This window comes from Toxorhynchites rutilus, chromosome 3, assembly GCF_029784135.1.
Source record: "Toxorhynchites rutilus septentrionalis strain SRP chromosome 3, ASM2978413v1, whole genome shotgun sequence".
NCBI classification, from domain to species: Eukaryota; Metazoa; Arthropoda; class Insecta; order Diptera; family Culicidae; genus Toxorhynchites; species Toxorhynchites rutilus.
Window position 1 is genome coordinate 50,252,128 of NC_073746.1, and position 19,629 is coordinate 50,271,756.

At 36.9% G+C, this 19,629-nt stretch overlaps 2 protein-coding genes across 2 annotated transcripts; both read left to right on the top strand.

Annotated features, from left to right (window-relative positions):
* Window positions 1-2,635: 2,635 nt before the first annotated feature.
* Window positions 2,636-4,889, top strand: LOC129776287 (serine protease snake-like). The gene is made up of 11 exons (XM_055781835.1): window positions 2,636-2,793; window positions 2,854-2,910; window positions 3,015-3,222; window positions 3,280-3,447; window positions 3,507-3,601; window positions 3,661-3,818; window positions 3,883-4,066; window positions 4,126-4,375; window positions 4,434-4,505; window positions 4,573-4,693; window positions 4,751-4,889. The coding sequence occupies exons 1-10, from the start codon at window positions 2,745-2,747 to the stop codon at window positions 4,664-4,666; spliced, it is 1,335 nt and encodes a 444-aa protein (XP_055637810.1). The 5' UTR covers window positions 2,636-2,744; the 3' UTR covers window positions 4,667-4,693; window positions 4,751-4,889.
* Window positions 4,754-7,411, top strand: LOC129776288 (coagulation factor X-like). The gene is made up of 2 exons (XM_055781836.1): window positions 4,754-5,364; window positions 5,421-7,411. The coding sequence occupies exons 1-2, from the start codon at window positions 4,963-4,965 to the stop codon at window positions 6,084-6,086; spliced, it is 1,068 nt and encodes a 355-aa protein (XP_055637811.1). The 5' UTR covers window positions 4,754-4,962; the 3' UTR covers window positions 6,087-7,411.
* Window positions 7,412-19,629: the final 12,218 nt, after the last annotated feature.

Sequence of the window (19,629 nt, forward strand, 5' to 3'; positions counted from 1 at the left end):
CTGTCATATTATTGAATCTTGCCTCTGAATATTTACAACGAACGAAGTTTTTATATTGAATAGTCTGCCAATAGGCCAATTTGGGTCTTCGTAACCACATTGGTTGCGCGTTCACTTACTAAGCAATAGATCGTGAGTTCAAGACTCAGAGCCCTCAATTGACCATCTTTGTGTGTTATTATGGAATAACTAGGTCAACGCAACAATCATCAGTGATGAACATCGATTCACGGTCCTAACCAATCTCCATCCACACACGCTTAGCCGCTGTTTGTGCTAATGATAACACATCAATGATCATATCGACTATCTCCGCTGTCCATCTGAACAGTAGAACAGAAGAAATACTCTTATGCTGAAATGGCTATTGTGTAATTTACCATATGTATCGATACGTTAGACTATGTACCTTGTACTCGATTTTTTTGACTTAGGACTACGTCTTTGATTTCTATATAGGGGGTCACTCTACGAAAAATGTAACGAAAAAATAAGAGATTTAGAATGAATATTACGCAGAATCATTCATATGATATATGTTACAATATATACCATTAGATGACAAATTTATCCAGCAATTTTTCAGCACAAACATCAACAGTGGAAATAGTAAAACAAGTGAGTAATTGAACGATTCAAAGAGGTATGTTTTGCGAACGAAAGCAAAGGTAAATCATGTAATACGTATTCTTTCTTTCAACTTGGTTCCGGTAAATATTGTATGTTGTTCTATCAAACAAATTAGACATCCAATCAATATCGAAAATCCACTTAAGCTGTTGCTACAAAATAGATGATTTTATATTTAAAAAAAAAAAAAGAAAGTTGATTAGGATATGAGTATCAAATGAATAGACTTGACTTGTAGAACACACTACATTTTGAACACCATCAATCCAAAAAAGTCGCCACCGCAAAATTGTGCATTTTTGACGTAGGACTACGTCTTAGATTAAGGGTGCCAAATCAGAAAACAGGTCACTTTTTGTGAAATAAAGTTGACGTTAATGACTATTTTTTCTGCGAACGGATTTCAACGATTTGCATGTCAATCGAATCGGAAATTTTCTAATATGTGTTTTTAATGCTATACATTACAATCCCATAGTCTGTATATGGTTTAAATTGATGAAAATTGGAAGCATTCCCATTTTCCCATACATTGTTCTGTCCATTTGTGTGCTTTCCCGAACAGAACTGTCTTTAACGGGCAACCTATGCAGCCGCTAGAATAGAAACAACGAAGGGGGATAGCGAAAAGAGAATGTTTGAGAAGCAAACTCCACCCTTGCATAGTCAGTAAGCTGTCGCTAGCGTATAAGTATTGCATCTCCTCTGAGGAAAATTCTCAGAATATTTCTGTGCCCGAAACAACAAAGGTCGCTTATTCTGCTCGTTTGGAGTTTTATATTTCCCCTCGAGCTGTGAACGCTAGCGAAAATTCCACATGAAGTGCATCTGGCATTGCAATTAACACAACGCGTGTTTGATGCTTGTTGAATGTCGATGCACGGAAGATGCCTCTCGTTAAATACTCAGTGCAATGCGTGCATTGATATAAAGGAACCAAATTGCGACATATGACCAATTAGTGTAATGTTCTCGGCAAGAAAGAATTGTCGCTTCTCGAAATGATTCTACAAAGCCACACAAGCCATAAAACCTTTTCAGGATCCCCGGAACTTTTTACTAAAGAGTTATTTATGAAATTTTGGCAAATAATATCCAAAATGATAAACCAACAGATTAAAAAAAAAGGTTGCGTAGTCCTACGTCCTAGGCGGTCGTGTCTCGGATGCATCCCCTCGAATATTTGTCAAAAATCCACTTTCCAGGTCGTTTCTTCGGAATACAAGGTAAAACGTATGGTTGAGGGTGCCAACGAAAATGGCCATCTCGATTTTTTTATATGGGACTTCCTGCGAAATGTTTATTTGCGCGATAAAATACTCTATGCAAAATATTAGCTCAATCGGACTTCATTTTTCTGGTATCGCAAACGTCAAAACTAGTTTTTTTTAAACCGAGAAACCGCCCAAGGGAGGCGTACATGAAATTGGAATTTAAAAAAAAGTGTTGATGTCAAATATCTTAGAATTACATTCAACGTCTAGATTTATTGTTATATCGAAGAAAGCGGTCGTTTTTCCGTCTAAAAAGTCAATTTTTGACAAAAAAAATGGGATAACAGCAAATCTCGATGTTTCATGCAATTTTAAGAATCTTGGCATCAACTTTTCATTTTCCAGAAACAAAAAAATTAAAACTTTGTGCGCTTTGAGGCACCTCTAAATCATGTCCGATTAAGGTGAAATTTTGCACAGAACAAACAAAATGTACATAATTGATTTTTGAAACTTGAGAGGACCATTTTCGCGGCCACCCTAATGTACATACAAACAGGTCAAGCTAAATAAAACAGTTTAAAAATCATTCGAAAAACGGAAATACCCCCTTTGTATAATCTATACTTACATCACACATTCCGCAGATGCGTTCAGAAAAGGGAAAAAAAAGTACGGTCTTGGTGCGCGAAACGTCTCTATCAGAAATGAGATAATGTTCCGTTGGGTTCTGCGCGTGCAGTTACATTTCTCCCGAAGGTTTGTATTCAAAACACGCATTCAATGATTAAACCCACCACACTATCAATGTAGTTAACAATCGGACGGCTGTAGTTCATGTTGAGTATTTGAATGGTAAAAAGCATAGCAAATCTAGCTGCTAATCATAATATAAAATAAATGAATCGTGTACGGTTCTGTCTGGTTCTTATCCTGTGTATTTGTTTCGGTTCGTATCTATCGTATTTGATGAACTGAAGTGCAATTGGGATTGCTTTTGATTTTTCAGCTCATGTACAGGCCGATGAAGTCTTGATGGTTCCAAATGAGCGTGTATCTTTTGATGGTAAGTATTTGGTGATCTGTTGAAATTGTTCAACGGTAGTTGAAGTTGTTGGAATGAGGATCCTTATTCAAACGTCAAGAGCCTAAAATTGTTTCCTTCTACAGACTGTCATTTGCGATTTCCCAAGTTTGATGGCTATTTCTCGGAGAGACCAGTTTCGGGGTACCCGGCTCGTCTGAAGGAGTTCGCCCACATGGCAGCTATTGGTTGGACCCAATCGAACGGAAGCGTATCGTGGAAATGTGGTGGGACGTTGATCTGGGTCAATTTCGTCCTAACCGCAGCGCATTGTGTCGCTGATGCTAACTCCAAGTTAGGACAATATTTACACTAGTCGGAATTTATTTTGATTTCATTACTTGTTTCAAGGAACCAAGCCCCCGATGTCGTCAGGTTGGGTGATCTGAACATTCAGACTTCTGAGGGAGATGAATATGCGCAGCAGTTGAACATTGTTGAGATTTTCAAACACCCAAAACATCGGTTCATAGCGCATTATCACGATATCGCTCTTCTCAAGTTGGAACACGATGTCATGTAAGAACTGTTTGAACTGATTTCAGTCCAGGATCCTCAAAAGACGTATTGAATTGCAGATTGAGCGAAGTTGTGGCCCCTGCATGTCTCTGGACAGATGAAGAAATGAGATTCAAAATCTTGGAAGCAACCGGTTGGGGAAGAACCGGATATGGTATGTGGTATAAGGTATATGTACTGCTGCAAAGTGTGACCCTTCACGACACATTACAGCTAACGACTTCACTCCCATATTAATGAAAGTAGCCCTAAAACCCATTGATAACGTGAAATGCAGCGAGGTGTACTTGAATGGAACGGATCGGATGCTACGACTTGGACTTCAGTCGCACCAGATATGCGCCGTCGATGTCAAAATGGATACGTGTGAAGTGACAAACATTTTTAAAACGTATTTAAGCTCCAGTTGCCTTCAGTACTGTTTGTTGATTGCAGGCCGATTCAGGAGGTCCTCTCCAAATCAAACTAATGCACAACGCTAGAGTGACCCCCTTTGTCGTTGCTATAACTTCCTTCGGGAAGGCCTGTGGAATGTCGGCCCCTGGTGTTTACACAAAGGTTGCACCGTACCATGACTGGATAGTCGAGGTTATGCAGGCACAGGATGCAAGGGTTCCAAGTAGAGTATAAACGTTTCAAATTATTTGTTTAAAAAACAAATTTTTGATTGTGTTATAGATGACGTTTTCAATGCCACATTTTGTGCGCTACGTTTTCCATCTCATCGAGAGTTCGAGGATGCTATTATTACAGACCGTTCTTTGGATCAGATTTACGTGGTGAAGGAACTGAGGAATATTTTTGTAAGCAAAAGATTACCGTCGTATATTGTACAATTAGCATGGAATGGTGAAACAAATAGTTGTTATGGGGTAGTCATCGACGAGGACACTGTGGTGACTCTTGCTCAATGTATTTTGAAAAATGAGTAACTTTTATGGAGTCAAGTTATTTTCAATTGCTTACACTTTGTCGCTTTGTTACAGAATGACTGTTTCTCATGTTATTTATTCAGGAAACCATACAACGAGGGTTTCCAAGGTGCATGTCCATCCAAGGTACCAACAAGGAACTAGCCACAATAACATAGCCATTATACGGTTAAAATATTTTCTCTACGCGAAGGATCTCGAACCGGCATGTCTATGGTAAAACAAGACAACCTTCAAGGAAGCTGCTGTTTTCGGTTCAGGTCGGCGTGACATTAACACTAGGCTAAAGCCAGGAAAGACCATTAAAGGCATAGGTAATGGTTCAAGCATAGAAAAGTAACCATATTTTTTCTATATCCACTCCACTCCAGATTCTTCGTCATCAATCCTAACAGCGCGGGTTCATTTTCATAACACTTCAACTTGTATCGTTCCCAAACAATACCTCCCATTGCTTCGCGATGGATTAACTGATGAGCATATCTGCAACGGACAGAACTTATTCCTTGTACCGAAATCTTGTGATCTACTGATCGGCGGGGCAGTTCACGATGATGTGGAAAGGGCCAGCAATCTGTATCCCATGGTATACGGATTGAGTTATCTAGGCAGGGAGTGTGGTTTCGGCGAACACTCGATAGCGATTGGCGTGGCAAGTCACGCCGAATGGATGAAGAGCGTGCTTTTCCCAAACTACAGGAAATCTCAAGACACAATGCAGTTCATTGATCCTGATTTTCAAGAAGGAGACTCTTGCAATAGAGCTGACGGTCGCGCGGCACGATGCGTTTCGGTTTCAATGTGTTCGCGGGGATGGAATCGGTTTTTGTTGGAAGGGACGATCCAACTGTGTGCCACAAGTTCTCTAGTTTGCTGCCCTCTAAACGATATTGTGGATGGTGAGACGAGCTTCACGCACCCACAGCTGGTTAGATGTCCGAATTTGGTGGAGAATCTCCGGCCGAAATCACCATCGGGTTCACTTGTATAGTGCGCTCTGCACGATGCTCTGTTCAAAGTTTTACCCTACACTTTTTCTAGGTGTTCGTAGGACGGATCATATCTAATACTTTGGAAATTAGATGTCTCGGAACAATCATAGCGGAGCAGATTATCCTTACTTCAGCCAGCTGTGCTGGAGATGATAAGCCGACCACTGTACAGCCGGTGGTAAATACGACTACCACTCAAAAGATATATCGAGTGGAAGCAGTGCTTGTACACCACGCTTACAATGCTACCGATGGCACTAACGATATTGCACTGATTCGATTGAAAGAAACATTCGTGTGGGGCTCTAATCTGTTCCCATCCTGTCTCTGGATGAATGCAACACATGTTCCATTACTTCTATCGTTGATTTCTCCGATTAATGAAAAAACACTACATGTTTCAAGTAACGAAGATCGATATTTTCATGTCGGCACTGAGTTCGAAAGGATATTGAACGCCAGTGCGTTGGCAATGTTTAATTCCGATTGTCAAAGGACCCATATGTACGACATTCAGGACACTCAGCTTTGTGCGAGAGATCGGATAAGAAATTTCACATGTGACACTGTAAGTGATCAACTACGATATGATAGAGCCAACGGAGTTTCCTATCTTGTGGGATTATCGACTAACTTCGCTCACTGTCAACATTCATACTATAAAATGTTTACTAGAATTTCCAGTTTCGTAAGCTGGATCGGTAGGAATATATAAAGTGTGATTATTGCAATTCATTGCAACTGTTGTGAACACGCAGTCAAAAGTGAAATAATAAATCTTTAATTCATCGGTCATCATATGTTTTACTGTAGCACTATTAGTGGTGCTGTAGAAAAGTCATGTTTACAGGATAAGCGGAATTTGGATGCAGAAATTCCTCTATTGAACCATCTAAACCGTTATTCACTGGTATAAATAGATAGAGTGCGGTCCTCATAGCGATTCCACAGCATTCGATGGCTTTTTGTTGGTTTTTTTCTTCAAATGAAAACAAAACAGCCAGACTTCCTGCGAGTGCATCTATGTTGGCACAAAAGATGGCATGAAATGCTGGTAGAAATTATTTAAAACTTACTTGAACACCCGAAAGTATTGGAAACCCTAATGTGAACTTAATGTTAGCTAATACTTTGTGGGTGTGAAAACACGGGCATTTATTAAGAGTTTTCAAACGCATATTTCTCAAAATACTTATTGCGACATATGTTGTGTTATATCATTAGACAGTAAATTTATCCAGATTTTTTTTTTCTTGAAACATGAACAGTGAATATAGTAAAAAAAAAGTTAACAATTTGACGATTTAATTGGGTATGTTTTCTATCGATTGCACTATCCACTCGCTTCCTACCCGACACAACGAGCAATCTTTTTACCTAAATTCGGGCGTTAGTTCATAATGTGAGTTGATGCGTAAAATGAGTTATTTTCCATTTACCGATAATAGGCATTAATTTTATATTATATTGTATGTTGTCCAATCAATTTGTGCTCAATTCATGTTTTTATCGTGTAGGTCTCACTACTAACAATTTGTGTAATTGTGGTCCAGGATGTCATAATATCGAGTATGTTGTTTGGTTATGTGAAAATGCAATGAATGAATTTAAATGGCTGCTGATTTAGAAGATCGAGAGGGGATAACCAACTTAAATTAGATTATGATAGCTTGAGTAGTCGCGATCTTACAGGGCTTTAAAGTTATGACAAACAATGTTCCGGACAACGTGGTAACGAAGGAGATAATGCTATTTTTATCTATAATATATATTTGTAGTTATAGATTGATTTGACTCAGGCTTAATGTAGGTCTTAATTATTTAGACTTGTGTTTAAAAATAATATATGATGACTCTTTGTCTTCTTCTGCATGATTGAATGGCTTTAATGGTATTTTTATGTACATTTTTGAACAGAATGCGGTACCGAATTCCGAAAAATATCGAAAAACTCAATTTAAATGTAATTACTACACACAATTACAGTCCAATGTCAAGATCCCGTCCGTGCCCCTAGGCTCAGACCCATCAACTTTTTTTAATTGTTTTCAAAAAAATTCTAACTCGAAAACTATACCTATAAAATTTTGGTCAAAAAATGAAATGATGGAAATTGAGTGAATTTTTATAAAAAAAATATCAAAATTAATTTGAAAAGAAAATTATTCTCAAAATTCAATTGTCTTAAAAATCAAAAATCAGCTTTGTCAAAAACGTATTTTTCAATACTGAAAAAAATATATAAATAGCTCATACATAACCAGCAAGTCATCCATATATCAGAACAACAACTCTTTCATGTTATCATTGAAACATCAATACTAATGTTTGACTCGTAACATTTGTGTGTGTATATTTTCGTGATTGACATGTCAATGGAGTAAAACATTAGTTTTTCAGGAGTCTCCATGCAAAAACGCCATATGTTTTAGAAGCTATAAGAGATAGAAAGTTGCTGTTTTTTAACAAAAGTCCACATTTTCATATTATCTCAAACTTTCCCGGATTTATTATACTTGACATTAAACAAAATTAGGATTCGTTGTGATTTTTTCGAAGAAAATATGAAAAAGTTGTTGTTAGAAAAAGTTTTTTTTATGTATAGATTGCTTTTAGGTTATTCTATAGATTAAAAAAATATATATATTTTTTAATTTGAATGAATTTGAGTTTTGGAATTTTATAATTTTTTTGTTTTTATTTTGAACTCAAAATTTATTTGTCGTTATCACATTCACGTTTTCTTACTAAGCACTAGTTCATGAGACCAATCGCAGAGATGTTCATTGATTGATCTTTTACCCTTTAAATTTTTTTAACTATATAATTTCAGTACTTCTACCAAAACTCGACATTATAATATCAGATTATTTTCAGATACAATTCTCGTGCAAGATTTTTCATTCTCTTTCAAATAACATGTTTCTCCGTTACATGGAATAAATGTTTGATACAGAAAATATGATAAAATGAAGACAGCCCTAAGTCGGACAATTCCTTTCTCGACGTTTGTTCTTATCAACACATTCGGCGATCCATTTTTATTTATATAGATAGAAGACGATATTGAAATCCAATTCCACTTTCGAACGAGGATCAATTTCGTTAGCGCAAACATCAAATGGACTAACAACGCTTGTCAATATGTAATTTTAGAACAACTTTCCCAACTCTGAAGGAATGAGTTTTCCGAAAAATTTCAATTATCATGTTTGGTTTGAATATGTTTGGTTGAAATATATGCATTATTTTTATAGGACTCCCTCTCCCTTCCAGAAGAGTAATGGGTGTCATACCATCATAGAAACATTTCTCGTACCCATCAACCCTCACATCCCAAATTTGGCTCCATTTGCTTGATTAGTTCTCGAGTTATGCAGAAGTTTGTGTTTCATTTGTATGGCAGCCCTCTTTTAGAGAGGCGGGAGGAGTGTCGAACTCCCATAGAAACGTTTATCGATCCCTAAAACCTCTATATGCTAAGTTTGATTCCATTTGTTTGATTAGTTCTGGAGTTGTTCAGCACCCTCAGCCACCCCACCTTTAAAGAGGGCAAAGGAGTGTCGAACCACCATAAAAATATTTATTGATCCCCAAAACCTCCATATGGTAAATTTGGTTCCATTTGCTTGATTAGTTCTCGCGTCATGCAGAAATTTGTGTTTCATTTGTATGGCAGAATAGATTATTCCTTGACAATCCCACCAAACACACAGCAGAACCTTCCTGGCCGTTAATGAGGGCTTGGCCACCGTCTGAGTCGCTTCAGCGGGCTTCGACCACGACCGTTTGCGCTTCACGTGGTCGGACCCACTTTTCATCGCCAGTCACCATCCGCTTCAGAAACAGGTCGATTTTGTTGCGATTCAGCAGCGATTCACATGCGCCGATACGGTCAAAGATGTTTTTTTGCGTCAACGTGTGTGGCACCCATACATCGAGCTTCGTTGTGAATCCAAGCTTCTTCAAATGGTTAATAACGGTTTGATGACTTATCCCCAGCTCTTGGCCGATGCTACGGCTGCTACTATGCCGGTCTTTCTCGGCTAATTCAGCGATTTTGTCGCAATTTTCGACGACAGGCCTTCCGGAGCGTGGCGCATCTTCGACGACCTCTACACCAGAACGAAAACATCGTTGTGCGGTGGAAATGGAAACTATATCGGATCCATAAACTGCACAAATTTTATTGGGAGCTTGAGATGCATTTTTGCCTTTGTCATAGTATTACTGTAAAATATGTCGGATTTTCTCTTTATTTTGCTCCATATTTGCGACACTATAAATCACGAACGACTTAACCACTGTCAAGGACTATATTATAGCGCGCAAAAATACCTTTCCAACAAGCTATAGTATGACTCGATACAATGAATACAACTAGAACAACGCGCTTACAACGACACCTCGCGGAAATACCGCAGGATTTTTTTGACAGCCTAATACAAATCCAAGATGACTGCTACTACAAAATGGCGGACTACATATTTTCTCAAAACCTCATTAATATGGGTATCAAATGAAAGGGCTTGACTAGTAGAATACGGTTATTTATGCAAAATGCAAATCCAAGATGGCTGTCACTACCAAATGACGGGCTACATATTTTCTCAAAACCCGATTAATATGGGTATCAAACTTGAATAGGGCTTGAATAGTAGATCACAGTAGATCATGGAAAATCCAAATCCAAGATGACCGCAATCAAAAAATAGCAAAATACTTCTTTAAACGGTTTTATTTAGCTTGAACTGTTTCTATATATGTTTGTATGTCTGTAGGGTTGTCCCACATTAATAGAAATTTGACCAATAGGAACTGACCGAATTTATAAAACATTTTTATCTCTGCTGTCATTTTAAAACTGCTTAAAACTGTTGATTCAATATCATCTCAAAAAAAAGGTTGATTGAGATAAGTGTATCAAACGAACGAACGTGACTTGGAGAACACACTATGTATTTTCTGCAATCCACTCAATATCGATATCAAATGAAATTATTTGACTGATAGAATACAGTACAGGTCAGACTCGATTATCCGGAGACTCGATTATCCGGGATTCGATTATCCAGGATTCGATTATCCGGAGTATTTTATTTTTGAATAATTTTTATAATAATTCCATATTAAATAGCCAATATGGGTATCAAATGAAAGGGCTTGACTAGTAGAATACAGTAATTTATGAAAAATTCAAATCCAAGATGGCCGCCACCACAAGATGGCGCCATATATATTTTTTCTCAACTCCATCAATATGGGTATCAAATGAAAGAGCTTGAGTAGTAAAACACAGTTATTTATGACAAATGCAAATCCAAGATAACGGCCACAACAAAATGGATTACATATTTTCTCAGAACCCCTTCAATATGGGTATCAAATGAAAGGACTTGACTAGTAGAATACAGTTATTTATGAAAAATTCAAATCCAAGATGGACGCCACCACAAGATGGTGCCATATTTTTTTCCCAACCCTTTCAATATGGATATCAAATGAAAGGGCTTGACTAGTAGAACAAAGTAGATCATGAAAAATACAAATCCAAGATGGCCGCGGTTCCCAACTAACTGATTACTTTTTAATGGTTTCATTCAGCTTGCCCTGTTTGTATGTATGTTTGTGTGTTCGCAGGATTGCCCCACATCAATTGAAATTTAACCCCGTTCCTGATCACTGATTGATCTGAAATTTGGAACATACCTTTAATTCTATTGCCATTATAAAACTGCGTATTCCATTATCTTGAAAAATTCAATTTGGCCGCCACTAAAAAATGGCTGAATGGGTTGACTTGGAGAATACACTACATTATCAACAACACAAACATGAATGAAGGAACGGATGTGATAACTACGAACAGTTACTTGTCTAATTATTTTCTAGCTTTGAGTACATTAATCCGTATAACCTCAAAAGCTGTTTTATTTATTTTATTTTCTAGTTTTTAGTAAATTCTCTGTACCATTAGCATACTACAATGGTATCTCTACAATGAAACCATTCAACTTTTTTTAAATTTTTATTTCTTACCTAACTTTCTTCGGAATATTTTAATTATTTACTGTATTCTATTAGTCAAATCATTTTACTTGATAACAATACAGGGTAACTTCGATATAACGTACATTTTACTTCCAAAATTGTACGTTGTATCGAATTGTACGTTATATCGAAACATAATAAAGAACTCAGAAACGTAGCTTATATTACTTTATTGTGTTGCTGTTTGAGTAAGGTTAATGGATAAATTCAACTAGAAGACGAAGCCAACCTTTCTCATGCTGTTTATCTTCGTACTGTTGATTAAAATTTGATTCATTTAGAATCCGGAATCACAAAACAGTTGTACTTCGGGATTGGTCAAAAGTACAAATCAAGCTTTGAAATCAAAATACAGATACAGTCAACTCTCCCTAACTCGATATCCAAAGGGACCATCGAGTTAGGGAGGTATCGAGATACAGAACATTTTTTCCTAATTTTTTTTTATGTCTCAAATTGTCATATATTAGGGTAAGTGTCCCAATTATGGTATGAATTTGAATTTTTGATTCATTCCCTTAAAGTGAAAAAACACCTTTCTCATATAAAAAAAATATTTTTTCCAGAATCTTTCAGGAGGTGATAGACGGTTATATTTCACGAAAAAAATCCTTCTACGCATATGTTAGAATTTCAACGATGACAGACTTATAGAACTTTTTCTTTGTTTCGGATTCTGTTGGCTCAAACTGACTCTACATTGAAAAGTATGCTACGTAATCCGATTCTGTTGCTTTCATTTGAAAGATGAGAAAATTTAGTACAGGATATAGTAGTGGAACATCTAAATTAGTGGATTAAACATTTTTGAAGTGGAAAATTTAAAAGTTTTTTTTTATTTGTAATTATTAATTTTATCCTAAAAATTCATACTAAACTTGATTGTTTCTATCAATTAAATTAAAGCTCTCTAACCTCTCTACAATTTGTTCTTTGACGCCCAACTTCTATCTCTCTTAATTTCGCTGCAATATCGATATAAACAATTCCTGATGAAGATTCAATCAAAATCTTCAAAAATCGCGATTTTTAACCCACTGTACTTATAAAAGCCACTTAAATTTCACCTTAATGCTGAAAGGTTAATTTTTTTTTCTTGAAATTATTCATATTTGAAATATAAAAAAAACTTTTTTTTTCAAACTGTATACAATCGAGTCCTAAATTTTACATTATCGAATCATATATAATCGAGTTTGTATATAATCGAGTCCGACTTGCATGAGGCACTAGGTTAACAAAGAAAATATTGATTAAGTATGTTACTCAAACTGAATTGTAACGATCACGCAGGAACTGTTCAATCACAAAGAAATGTTCGAATAGTTTTACAGGAACATTTTCAGTTGATTTCAATATTCCGGACATATTATTCAGGTTTGATTCAACGTTCGAATTAACATCTCAATAGAACTACTATCTTCTGCGTTTTTCTCAGGTTTTTCAACACTTTCCAGTATATCGGTATCTGGCATCAGATCACAGCAAATCACGTTTTTGTCCTTTTTGCACTAATTATTAAACGACATTGAGCAATCGAACGGTATTGTACCGTCGACATCAGCAAGCTCACGACGCATTAATTGTGCCAGCGGAATATCACTCCCGTCCATGGTTGTGTTGTGCTTTGAAGTTAGGAATTCCCAGTTTCTGGACAAATTCTCAAGCCATATCCCGAATAATAGAAGAGGGGTAAATTATTCTGTCTAGCTTGACAAGACAAAAATTCATTGACCGCTCCAGCTTCTCGATTCTTACCAACCTTATATGCTTTTCGTCTAGATACAATTTTCCATTCCGATTCCATTTTTACTTTAGTTTGAGTAGTGTTGATACCGCACTTTGTGCAATACTGAAATTATTTGCAGCTTCAGACCCCTTCCGTCCATATTTTTCGACCTGCTCGATGATGCTCAAACCTTGCGCAATGGTTAGCGTTTTGATTGTTCACTTGAAAGGTTTCTCGTGGTTTTCCATACTTGAAAAGAAATTGTTTGATGACACGAACACTCCGTCTTCACTTTCAAGGGCAATTGAAATCTGAGGTAATAACGCACAAAAACATGTACGCGAAAATGAATCGAGTTAGGGAGGTGAAAATCCATGGAAAAATGAATCAAAACACATCGAGTAAGAGAGGCATCGAGTTAGGGAGGTATCGTGTTATGTAGAGAAGAATGCTTGTAAAATCGAAGGTGCCATGAAATCCATCGAGTTAGGGAAAATATCGAGATACAGAACATCGAGTTAGGGAGAGTTGACTGTAATTCATTGTTCTTTCAGAAAAATACTATTCAAAAAATTATTCCTTTGGTCTTTGAAAATGTGTACGTTATAACGAGGGTACGCTATATCGAAGTTTCCCTGTATTGAGGGGAATGCAAAAAATACATAGTCGACTATTTAGTGGCGGTTACTTTTTCGTATTTATGTTGTTCATAATGTAGTCTATTCTCCAAGTCAAGCCGTTCAGCCATTCTTTAGGGGCGACCAAATTGAATTTTCAAGCAGTTTTTTAATGGCAGTATAATTAAAGGTATGTTCCAAATTTCAGAACAATCAGTGATCAGGAACGGGGTCAAATATCAATTAATGTGGGACAATCCTACAAACACTCAAACATACATACAAACTGGGCAAGCTGAATGAAACCATTAAAAAGTAATCAGTTATTTGCGGACTGTGACCATCTTGGATTTGAATTTTTCATGATCTGCTTTGTGGTGGCGGCTATTTCGAATTTGTATTTTTAATAAATAACTGTGTTCTACTAGTCAATCCCTTTCATTTGATACAGGTCAGACTCGATTATATGTGATTCGATTCTATACAATTTTGGACTCGATTATATACAGTTTGGAAAAAAATATTTTTTTTTCAAAACCACATCAATATGGGTATCTTTATTAGTCTGGGGCATTGATAAGACGAGAATGAAATCGTGGGACACGTTGGATTTCCATTATCCACAATTAGCGACTTCATCATATGTCCCACGATTTTATTTGAGTTTCTAGCATTACATTATTATGTTTAATCACAATTAAACCGTTTAACTTAAAAAGTTTTTTTACTTATTTTATTATATTTATATTAACAATGTAATTTTTATGGAAAAAGAAAAAAAAAACTATGGAAAAGAGGTTATTGTCAGTTCCTTGTGCATCCGTTAGATAATTCATCGTTGTCGTGACAACAACGCGATTCCAATTGTTTCACAGCAAGGTTGAAAGCTTACACGCGCTTATTTTGAAATTAAATCCGTACGAATTCCAGATGTGCTTCATTTTTGGAAGTGTCTGCTCCGAGCAGGTCAGTGCTTTATCTTCAGTGGAGGCTGCCCAAGGGATTGTCAGGACCAGTGTTGCCACATTTTATTCCGTACCAGAGTGTCATCTGTACTTTTTTCCAAAAATCTGTACCAAGAATCTGTACCATCGAAAATATTCGTTGTAGAGAAAAAAACTAATTTATTCATATGAAAAAATACTTATTTATTTCAAACCTTCACGTTTCCTTTCTAAGCGAACTGTATCGCACAACTATTCATTGATTGATTTTCTAATTAACCCTTTACATTTTCTTTTTACTATAAATTTCCTAGTACTTCTACCAAAACTTATTATAACATAAAATTATTTTTAGACAAAGTTCTCGTTCAAGATTCTTCAATTGCTTGCAAATAACATGTTTCTCCGTTACATGGAATACATGTTTGATACAGAAAATATAATAAAATGAAATCAAAAATCAATTTCCACTGTCGGATAACAATCAATTTCATTGGCGCATACATCCAATGTACTCGAAATGCCTATCAAGATGTAATTGAAGAGCATTTGGGAATTCGATTTTCCGAATTTTCCTATTTTCCTGCGGAGTTGTCTGAAAATTTTCAATTGTTAATATGTTTGGTTGAAATATGTGTAATATATTTATGGGACCCTCCTTGTCCTTCCATAGTACAGGGTGGGCCATTTAAAGTGGAAGGATTTGTTTTTGCAATAGCAAAGTAAAGAAGTGGAATTTTAAATTTTTTTTTTGAAATTCATTTATGTTGGTCCAAGGAGATTTGTTCTAACTAATTTTTGATTATGATATCTCGTAAATGACCACCTCTGGCCATGACCGCAAAATATGCCCTTTTTTCGGCATTTTCCATCACTTTGCCCAATGTTTCGGCCGATATGGCAGCAATTTCTTGTCGGATATTGTCTTTCAGCGCAGCCAGGGTCCTTGGTTTACCAGTGTATACCTTGGATTTTAAATATCCCAATAAAAAAAAGTCAGGAGGCGTCAAATCAGGTGATCTCGGTGGCCAGTCATAATCGCCGTTTTTCGATATTAATCTTCCGGGGAACATTTCGCGCAATAATTTGGTCGTGGCAGCCGCTGTATGGCATGTAGCGCCGTCCTGTTGGAACCAGTAATTGTCCAATTCATTTTCACGAACAAATGGCAATAAAAAATCGGTTATCATTGTCCGATAACGCTCCCCATTCACGGTTACCGTTGCTCCATTTTCGTTTTCAAAGAAATACGGGCCGATGACTCTATCGGCATAAATGCCACACCACACAGTAACGAGTCTCGTACGAGCAGTCACCGAGCGTAGACATGCTTTTCGGTCGCTCCGTTAGCTTTATTTAGTTTTTTTTTCTTGTGTGATTTGTCTGTGAAGTGATGGAAAAAAAGATTTTTTCGAAAACAATCCGAAACATTTGATCGAAGATATTTCGTGATTTCGTGATAAAATATTTCTTCGAGCTCTGTGAATTTACAATTCACTCCTATGTTGCATCAGATAAATAAATCTTGGTTTTTCGTTAGTGTTTATTTTTTCTGTTCGCGCAACGACGTGTTCCTGTGTGTGTGTAGTTCGAGGCAATTTCCTGAGAAGACATCGAATTGCATCGCAGAGCGATACCAGCATTTACGTGAACGACAGAAAGAGACGAACAAGCTAAGTCTCTATACCTTACTCTATTTCTCTGCTTTATTTCTGCATATCTCGCTCATTGTTACATACACATTTATGAATGCTTTTTTCAGCAGAATCTTATTTGACATACCATGAAAAGACGTGTTTTTCACTTTATTAGAGTGATTAGTGCGATTGAGATAGCTATGAAGAGAAAACAGATTCCACGGAAGATATGCACTTCTCATGTTTTCTATTATATTAAATGGTACTGGTGCGCAATTTATTTATAATACTCTTTTCAGTGCAAAACTTGAGTGGGAAGAGTTCTCTTTTTCTTCTTCTTCTTTTTGGCTTTAAGAGGGTTTAAACTTTTCAGTTCATTCGCCTCTATTTCTCTTTTTCCTGATGCGCATTTGTTTATGTCAGATGAATCTAGTTTTGTCTCTCTCTTTCTCTTTACTCTCTACTCTCTTTACTATCTACTCTCTTTACTATCTACTCTCTTTACTATCTACTCTCTTTACTATCTACTCTCTTTACTTTCTACTCTCTCTACATTATTCCTCAAGAGTCTTGTATACGAGTGTCTTCTTATTTCTGACGTATTTAGTGTTTGCAGGAGCATTCGTTTATGGCACGTAGTCAATGTTATTAGCGATTTTCGCATGGTGGTTAGTTGCCTTCCCCGTTGAGTTGAAATATAGCGTTAGCGTTGCCAGTAGCCCATATACGCTTAGACAACGGTACATTTGAACTATGAGATGGTTTTCAAGTTTACCACTATCCCATATTTATCCCGATTTATATAGATAGTCATTGTCGTTGATGTTTTCAATAAATTAGCATGCTCAGCTATCAGGCAAGCTTTCGAATTAGGACGCAGCGTTCTGTATTGTTCTGTATTTGCATCCAGTTATTTGTAGTATATTTTCGAAAGCAGATGGAACCTGGAATGCCTACTGCGTCTCAATCTGGGGTGGGCTTGAACGGGATTTGTTTTTTGTGTAAAATAAGGGTTTTTATATTCAATGCATACCGATCTCAATAGGTATAAAGTATATATTCAGTCCGATATATCGTAGGAGACCTTTTCAGAACATCCTTCATTATTTTCAACCACTTCGAAATACATCCGATGTTCTAATTTTCGTTTCGTCGAGTAATTATGTCCGCGTTTACAGATTCAGACCTCTTATCACAATTCCGATCCTAATGCATAGGTGACTTTCTCAGGTCACCCTTTAATACCTTCAGCAGCTACGAAATACATTTGATTTTTGAATATTCGTTTCGGCGAACAAAGGAGAACTTTTCAGGTCACCCTTCAATAGCCACTACGAATATATTTGATTTTCGAGTTTTCGTTTCGTCGAGTGGTCGATAGTTCGCGTTCACATAATCATATCACTTACCAGAGTGAATCCTGATTCTTACCTCTCCCACTAACAACTATCCTTTCCATGATAATCGCTAGGGAACCACGCTATAGAGGCGACCCTTCTGGCCTTCGGGCGGTGATTATCATACTAACATTCCTTCCCTTCCCATGGTGACTGTAAGGACGTGGCCGGTGTCGTTATTGTCCATTTAAAGCTCGAATCACCGAAAATTGCGCAAGGAGAAAGATTTGCTAGTCCCAAGCGTCATTCTGTGTGTTCTTTGTGCAATTTGGTTGGTTCAGGTCAATCACGGAGAGCAACTACGAATTGTACAGTCTACCCAAGCTCAAGCTCAAGCTCATAAATGCCACACCACACAGTAACTTTTTGGTCGTAAAGAGGTTGCGTTTCGATGAATTGAGGGTTTTCAGTAGCATAAAACCGACAATTTTGTTTATTCACTCCTCCATTCAAGTTGAAATGCGCCTCATCAGACATTATGATTTTTTGCCAAAAGCCACAATTGAGAAGTTATTTTGAATGTACAGTTGAACAATTTCAGCGCGTTGTTTAGGTGTGTATTGTTCCATGGTTAAAATTGTACTGAAATGACGCTTCCAACGCGGTATGACATTTGTTAATCTGACATCTCTGTCAAAAGTTATGGGGTTGCCAGATGCTTCCACTTTAAATGGCCCACCCTGTATTAACATTACATTTCTTGTACTCTCAAATCTTCACATTTGTTACCGTTTTGGGTAGTTTTCCCTATGAAATCCCCCGAATCGCGCATATATGACGCTGATAACATTTATAATAGTTAGAAAGAACTAGGAAGGTTGCCTCCAAGCGGTACTGCGGTGTTAAAGTCGTCATGTACCTTCATGTTGCTTTGTTCTAATGTAAGAAATTTCACACATTTCACAAATTTCAAAAAAAACTGTACCAGTCTGTACTTTTTGACGACTCTTACCATACAGAATCTGTACTGGAAAAAAAAGAGGTTGTGTTTAAGACACGACCGCATTGTTGACGTAGAGCTACGCTGTAGTTGAATTCAAGTTGCTTGTTTATAAATGCGGATATTATTTTATAATGGTACGAATATTTTTACCAGTTTGGTCGCCCTGAAATGTTTTTTTTTATTGTAGAATCATTTGATGATAATTGTTTGATGATTCATTTTTTTGTGCTCGCAGAACAATACATGCTCGAGATAAGCGCAGCTGTCATCCTTAGTGAAGAAAGTTTTGCTACTGGCAAGCGAAACCAAATCACAAATTCACAAAATCACAAAATTCCAGAACGACATTTTCTTTCTTGGTGACTAAATAAACGAAATAAACTCTATCTGTTAATTTCAACAACCTCGAAAAGAGTAACACTGCTTCATTATGATCAAGATTAGTGCAAATGCAATCGTAGTTGAAAGCAGTTTTGCAACTGGCACCCAAATAAATTAATAACTTATTGAATAACTTGGTATTCCCCAAATATTTTTTTGGTGCACAACCATAACACCTGCTTCCCCATAGCGTCAGTTCAATGCATTGATGCAATGTCAAGGGCACCAACGAAGCCTTTATAATGACAGAAGGCAAACAATGTGAACTACTTGGAAAAAGGCTGAATATTTGCCTCAGCAGAGATTCATTACTAATACCCTAGCGCAAATATTTCCCTCTAGCTATTTTCCTTTCCTTGTTTGTATTTATCACTAGCTGACCCGGCAAACTTCATCCCGCCCACAACTGCTTTTCTGGTTCAAATAATTTCGAGGAATCACGTTCCCCGAAAATCATTTTTCGGTGCACGATCTATATTCGCAGTGTATAATTTCTTTCTTGACATATACACTTGACGCGGGCTTAGACACTTCAATCCTGACTGTTCAAATCCGTTGC